The sequence below is a fragment of the Colobus angolensis genome, unplaced genomic scaffold (genome assembly GCF_000951035.1).
Source record: "Colobus angolensis palliatus isolate OR3802 unplaced genomic scaffold, Cang.pa_1.0 Scaffold106, whole genome shotgun sequence".
In the NCBI taxonomy this organism is placed as follows: domain Eukaryota; kingdom Metazoa; phylum Chordata; class Mammalia; order Primates; family Cercopithecidae; genus Colobus; species Colobus angolensis.
In genome coordinates this window covers 3441464-3448376 of record NW_012111586.1, presented here as the reverse complement: position 1 = coordinate 3448376, position 6913 = coordinate 3441464, and the positions used below count along the sequence as shown (strand labels likewise).

Sequence of the window (6913 nt, the reverse complement as noted above, 5' to 3'; positions counted from 1 at the left end):
TTTTTTTTTGAGACGGAGTCTCACTCTGTTGCCCAGGGTGGAGTGCAATGGCATGATCTTGGATCATTGCAACCTCTGCCTCCCAGGTTCAAGTGATTCTGCCTCAGCCTTCCAAGTAGTGGAATTACAGGTGTGTGCCACCATTCCTGGCTGATTTTTTATTTTTTAATTTGTATTATTTGTATTATTTTTATTTTTGCAGGGGAGAGGCGCTGTCTCCCGCTGTCACCAAGGCTGGAGTGCAGTGGTATGATCTCAGCTCACTGCAAACTCTGGTTCCCAAGTTCAGGTTATTCTACTGCCTCAGCCTCCCGATTAGCTGGGATTATAAACTTGCGCCACCACACCCTGCTAACTTTTTTTTGTATTTTTAGTAGAGATGAGGTTTCACTATGCTAGCCAGGATGGTCTCGATCTCCTGACCTTGTGATCTGCCCGCCTTAGCCTCCCAGAATGCTGAGATTACAAGTGTGAGCCACCACACCCAGCCATGATGTTTTGTATTTTTAGAAATGGGGTTTCACCATGTTGGCCAGGCTGGTCTCGAACTCCTGGCCTCAAGTGATCCACCCACCTTGGCCTCCCAAAATGCTAGGATTACAGGCGTGAGCCACCATGCCTGGCCAAAAAAAACATATTTTAAACAAAAGTACTAGGACATGAAGTTAAGGGCAGAACACTGGTTTATCTCTTTTGGAAGAAGTGCCAGCCCTCACCTCCCCGTCTTCTTGTCTAGGTTTTCCGTGTGTATCAGGGCCAACAGCCAGGGACCTGCAAGGTAAGTCTCCCCAGGCCTGAGGCCATGGGTTTTTAGTCAGTTAACTGACGAATGTTTGGGTGAACATTCTGCACTCCAGGCTTCACTGGAGAGAGGAATAATTTTTGACCTGGAGAACTTGCATTGTGGGGTGCAGGGTAGAGGGAAAGGAAAAAAATGAGGACTTTCCAGTGTCACAGGTGTGTGAAATGCATGTACTGGATTTTGTGGGATATGAATTGTGGAGCCATCGTTCTTTTGTTTTGTTTTGTTTTGTTTTGAGACAGTCTTGCCCTGTCACCCAAGCTGGAGTGCAGTGGCCCAATCTCGGCTCACTGTAATCTCAACTAGATTAAAATGATTCTCCTGCCTCAGTCTCCCAAGTAGCTGGGATTACAGGTGCCTGCCACCACGCCCAACTAATTTTTGTATTTTTAGTAGAGACAGGGTTTCACCATGTTGGCTAGTCTGGTCTCAAACTCCTGACCTCAAGTGATCTGCCCGCCTTGGCCTCCCAAAAGTACTGGGATTATAGGCGTGAGCCACCACACCCATCCATGGGAGCTGTCAGTTCTATCTGGGAGACAAGGATCAGGAAAGGCTGTTTGGAGGAAGCAGCTGGTAATCTTGTAATACCTAACCTTGTTTTAGACTCTCCCTTAATCACCTAGCCTTGTTTCCACATGAATAGGCTCTCCCTTCGCTGAGAAAGCCATACAACTCCATTTGGCTCCTTCTGTAAATGAAGCCTTGCAAATAGGTTTCAAGGGCTCCTCACCCACCCCCTTCCTCAAGGAGTTAACTTGTGTATGCAGACTCTCAACATATCAAAGAGTCCAATTAACTGATAAGGTACTGAAGCAAGCAATGTTTGAAGTTCCCAGGATTTTGCTCAAGAGATAACACCATAAAGCCTTGAGTTTGTGTCCAACAGCCCACATATATAACATCTTATGAAAGATTTAGAGTCCCTGCACCTGGAAACTGTTTGTTTCTCTGTAACCATTTGTCTTTTTAACTTTTTTACATGTTTTTACTTCTGTAAAATTGTTGCAGCTGAACTCCCCCTCCCCTTCCTAAACTGAAGTATAAACAAAATCGAGCCTTCCTGGGGCAGAGAGAATTTCGAGCGTTAGCCATTTCTCGCTCACCGGCTAATAAAGGACTTTTTTTTTTTTTTTTGAGACAGTCTCGCTCTGTCGCCCAGGCTGGAGTGTGGAGTTCAGTGGTGCAATCTCGGCTCACTGCAAGCTCTGCCTCCCAGGTTCATGCCATTCTCCTGCCTCAGCCTCCTGATAGCTGGGACTACAGGTGCCAACCACCAGGCCCGGCTAAATTTTTGTATTTTTAGTAGAGACGGGGTTTCACCGTGTTAGCCAGGATGGTCTCGATCTCCTGACCTCGTTATCTGCCCGCCTTGGCCTCCCAAAGTGCTGGGATTACAGGCGTGAGCCACCGCGCCTGGCCAGGACTCTTAAATTCGTTTCAAAGTGTAGCGTTTCTCTAACTCGCTTGGATACAACAATCTGGGTCCTAGAAATGAGTCATTTTCTTCAGGTTTGGGAGGGGAATCAACCGTACTGATGTTCTTTGCAGTCCCAAGGGTAGTGTGAGCAAAGGTGGGGCCCAGTGCAGGCTGCAGTGCTCAAGGAGCTGTGAGCAGTTGGTTTAGCTGGAAAGGTCAGCAGGGTCTGCTGGGTCAGTCAGGGTGTGAGCCCTGGGCTGCTGACCCATTTTAGGTGGAGAGGAGTCAGATTCACATTTTTAGGACAATTTGATTCCCTCAGGCAGCCTTTTGGAAGGTTGATTGATGGCGCAGTTACTTGAGGCAGGATGAAAGCTCTCTACAGCATTCCAGGCTAAGCCTGAGCTACATCAGTAGAGTCAGGGAAAGGGAGGGAGAACAAGGAGAGGATTCTCTGCTCCCCCTCCCCTAACTACAAGGCCTCCCGCCTTCCATTTTTTCACAGGGTTCCAAAAGGTCCCAGGTGTCCTCTCCGTGCAGTCGGAAAAAGCCCTGCATGGGCCAGCAAGTCCTGGATAATTTCTTTCGGCCTCACATCTCCACTGATGCACCCAACCTCAACAATGCAGCCCAGTGACACCTCTGAAAGCCCCCATTCCGAGAATCCTGTTGTTAATAAAGTGCTTATTTTTGTAGTTATTTTGTGTTGTGTTTTTTTGAGATAGGGGTCTTGCTATGTTGCTCAGGCTAGTTTCGAACTCAGGTGATTCTGGCCTCAAGTGATTCTCCCACTTCTGCCTCCTAAAGGGCTTGGATTATAGGCATGAGCCACCATGCCCGCCCTTTTATAGCTATTTTGGAGAGGCTTCCACCCTCTCCCTAGTCCCTCACTCCTCACATCTGAAGGAGGGACCCAGAAAAGTGGTAACGTTCTGCTTGGTCCTGACTTCCTCTGGCTGAACTCCCAGCCAGCCCTGGGCAGATGGGGTCAGGGGGTGGGTGTTCTGTCCAGACTGATCTGTCCTCCATCCCCCAGGAGAAAGGCAAGGCAGCTACAGGGAGTACCTGCCAGTGGCTGACATGCAACACCCTCCGTCTAAGGTCTCAGGTCAGCTCTGATCGGAGCGGTGGCATCACTCTGGAGAAGGTAGTTGGGCTCAATTCCCACCCAGCCCCTTCCCACCTGCAGTCGCTCCCTAGGGGGAGAGGAAGCACAGGAGAAGATTTGTTCTGTTTTAAATTCCTACTTCAAATATGAAATCATTTATTTAGGGTTATGTTACATACAGAGTGAAATAATACAGAAAAGCAAAGGGCTAATAATGACAGGATTTGAGGAGTGGATGGGAGGAAACAATCACAGTGGGACACAAGGAGGACTCGAAAGTATTGGTTATGTTCTGTTTCCTAGTGTGTAATTCTTTTATTGTTTTTTGTATCTTACATATTTATTATAGACTGTATATAAGAAATGTTTTAGTTTTTAAAAATCCCACCTCTTTGGAGCCCAGTGAGAGACACAGCTTCTGGCAGGCACTGATGAGATGGAAGTCACACCTGCCTCCTGGAGGCAAAGTCTTTCACTAGTTGGGCCTCCTGCAGATGTTCCTCAGTTCTATGCTGGTCTCCCCAGAGCTACAGGACAGCTGGCTGCACTCAGCTCTGGGCATCCTTCGGCTTCCTGGCTCCTGGCAGCTTGCTCCTGTACAGACTGCCACAGAGCTCTGATGTTGCCCTGACCAAAGCCAGTGGCCCCCTGCCTCTGAATCAGCTCCAGGAAGAAAGTGTCCTCAGTGAAAAGGGACTTGGTGAAGACCTGAAGCAGAAACTTGCCTTCAGCACCATCTAGCAGGATCCCCTGTCCAGCAAGCAGATGAGGCTCGTGCCCTGCAGCTCGGATCTGCCTCTCCTTTCCTGGCTGCTGGTAGTATGCCCCAGGGGGAGCCAGGAACTGGCCTCCAGCAGCTGCCACCCCCTCAGTGGCCTCCACAATATTAGGTGTATACAGCCCCACGTGCTGCAGGCCTGGCCCCTTGTGCTGGGCCAGGAACTGCTCCACCTGGTCCTGTCGTGCCGTCGCCCCCGGCAGAGACTCAGCCAGCACGAGAGTGGGAACAATGCTGCCCGGCTGGGCCTGCAGGGCTGTGAGCCTCAGTCCCCCAAGCCCAAACCCTGCTGTTATTTCCAGGCCCAGTTCCGGATCCTCATCTGGGCTCAGTGGCAAGTGGCAAAAGCCCAGGCAGTTGTGGAACCAGCGCAAAAGTGTGGGGGAGCTGCCGGCGGTGCAGGCCAAGGTCAGGTGGTCCACGTGGCTGACCCACCCAGGGCCAGGCGCAGAGGGCACGGGCCTAAAGCCGGGCAGGAAGGGTCCGCGGTAACCGGCCCGCTCCAGCAAGGTCAGGCTGATGTTGCCGACGGGCGAGCTGACCACGGCGTAAGTGGCGGCACCCTGCGTGTCCCGCACGCGAACGGGAGGGACAGGCACGCTGCAGCCCAGCGCTGCCAGCTCCCGGGTTGCAGCGCCGACGTCCGCCACGTCGAAGCACAGGTTCGTGGCGCTGGGGACGGCGTGACGCGGGTCCAGGCCATACAGCGGCTCTCCAGACCCTGGGCCCTCGTTCACCAAAAAGACAGCGTCGCCGCTGCGCAAGGCCAGCTGCCGCCAGCCGTCCACCTCCCGCGAAGCCAGGGGCTGGAAGCCGAAGAGGCGCTGCAGGTCCCGGGCGAGGGGCTGCCCCGCGGGCACGTGGAAGGCGATGTGGCACAAACGAAGGGCGGGCGCGGCCATGGCGCTCTGGACAGCGACCTAGACTTGTCCTTCTGGGGCCGCTCACTTGTGGTTGGGGACTTCGGGACTCTCAGTCCTGGGCTGATCGTCCGGAGTTGGGGAGTCCAGTTCACCCCGCAGAGCAAGTTTCTCGCTTTCTCAGGAAAGAAGTCACCCGCCGACCCCTGAGAGCTCGCGGTTCTCCCTGCAGCGCCACCCCAGCCAGGAGCAGCCCCAGGAGCACAGGGTCTCACTGAGCCGAGCTGCTAGTTGTGAGAACCACGCGGAGCCTGTGCTCGCGCCAAGCTGGAGAAAGGGGGCGGAGCCCGTGACTCCGCCTTTGACTCCTCACCCTCCCGCCCATACCCTGTCGCCTAGGATACTGCGGGGTTGCTGCGCTGTTCTTTCCCCGGGCCTCACGCCGGGTCACATCCTTGGGCACTGAGCCTCCCTTCCTCAGGCCAGGAACTCACAATGGCTGCCTTCATTCGGCGCCAGGCGCTGGGCGCCCACTCATCCCCACAACCTCACAGCAAAGGGACTCAGCCTGGGTTCAGGGAAAGAGTTGGAATTGTCTCTCCACAAGCACGGAATTTCTTAGCACTTTCATGTTTTGTCTTTAAGTTCTGTAGTTTGCCTCTAAGTCTTAATGTTCCCTGGAATACGCACACACACACACACACACACACACACACACACACAGGTTTATATGTTTTGAGACAAGGTCTCACTCTGTCACCCAGGCTGGAGTGGCACAATCACAGCTCACTGCAGCCTCCATCTCCTGGGTTCAGGTGATTTTCCTGCCTCAGCGCACAAATAGCTGGGACCACAGGCGGACGCCACAACACCTAGCTAATTTAAAAAAAAATACACACACACACACACACACATATATATATAATAATTATTATTTTTTTTTAGAGACGAGGTCTTGCTGTATTGCCCAAGCTGCTCTTAAACTCCTGGGCTCAAGCCATCTTTCAACCTCAGCGTCTCAACGTGTTGGGCAATCTCTCAACCACTCCTATCTCTTTCTTCAATCCCACTTCTGTCAACATCATTTAACCCCTTGTCCCAAGCAAGATTTGGAGGAAAAATCTGACAGTTCGGGATCTGAAAGGAACAGCTGCCTGGCTGTCCTTCCCCTTCCTCCTCCTTTAAGGACTGGAACTCAGGCCCTCCTTGCTCTTTGCAGCTTCCTGACTTGGCACTGAGCCAGAGATTTCTGTGGTGGGGGCACCTCTGGCTCTGAAACCCAGAATTGTGTGAGATGACTGGATTGAGGAATTTGGAGTCTTCTGGAACTTCAACTGAGTGGCTCTTGCAGGGTTAGGGAAGGGCATCCAAGAAGGGCAAAAGGCATAAGCAAAACCCAGTAAGAATGTGAGCCAGACTCGTAAAGGAGCAACGGGCCATGCTGTTAGGGAGGCATTTAGGATGAATGCCACAGTCCAAGGCATCACAAGAGATTTTTTTGTCAGGCAGCCTGATCTATTGGGTTTCATTGGCAGGAGGGAGAAGGATGTCATAGGGGTCAGGGGCTAGCTGGATGTCATGGTGTTGAGGCCTGCAGGCAGGAGGGCAGTACCCAGGAGCTGGTCAGGGTGGTAAAAGGTACTTGGTGCTACTCTGCAGACCAGTGAATGTGAGGACATGGGTTCCAAAAGCCAGATGGACCTGGATTTGAATCACCAGCAACACTTACTGTCTGTATGGGCAAGTTGCTTAACGTCTCTGAGCCTTAATTTGCTCATCTGTAAAAATGGAAATAATAGTACCTACTTCAAAGAGTTGTGATTAAATGAGGTGGAGTAAATGTTCAGTAAATAGTAGCTGTTGCTATTGTAGTTACTGTTTTTTTAAATTAATTTTATTTTCCCACATGTTCTAATATTTATTTATTTTAAAAAGTTTTTTTTTT

General features: G+C 51.4%; 2 protein-coding genes across 9 annotated transcripts in view; one reads left to right on the top strand and one right to left on the bottom strand.

Moving 5' to 3' along the window:
- The window catches only part of MUTYH (mutY homolog), a 13307-nt gene extending 10386 nt beyond the window's left edge, over positions 1 to 2921 (top strand). For all 8 annotated transcript variants that reach the window (XM_011946442.1, XM_011946433.1, XM_011946423.1 and 5 more), the window contains exons 15-16: positions 737 to 778; positions 2728 to 2921. In XM_011946442.1, coding sequence (XP_011801832.1) covers positions 737 to 778; positions 2728 to 2859 — 174 coding nt within the window. In that variant the 3' untranslated portion in view covers positions 2860 to 2921. The remainder of the gene's footprint in view (positions 1 to 736; positions 779 to 2727) is intronic.
- Positions 2922 to 3620: 699 nt separating this feature from the next.
- On the bottom strand, positions 3621 to 5459 carry HPDL (4-hydroxyphenylpyruvate dioxygenase-like). The gene has a single exon (XM_011946350.1). It carries the CDS (start codon positions 5008 to 5010, stop codon positions 3838 to 3840), a length of 1173 nt encoding a protein of 390 aa, XP_011801740.1. The 5' UTR covers positions 5011 to 5459; the 3' UTR covers positions 3621 to 3837.
- Positions 5460 to 6913: the final 1454 nt, after the last annotated feature.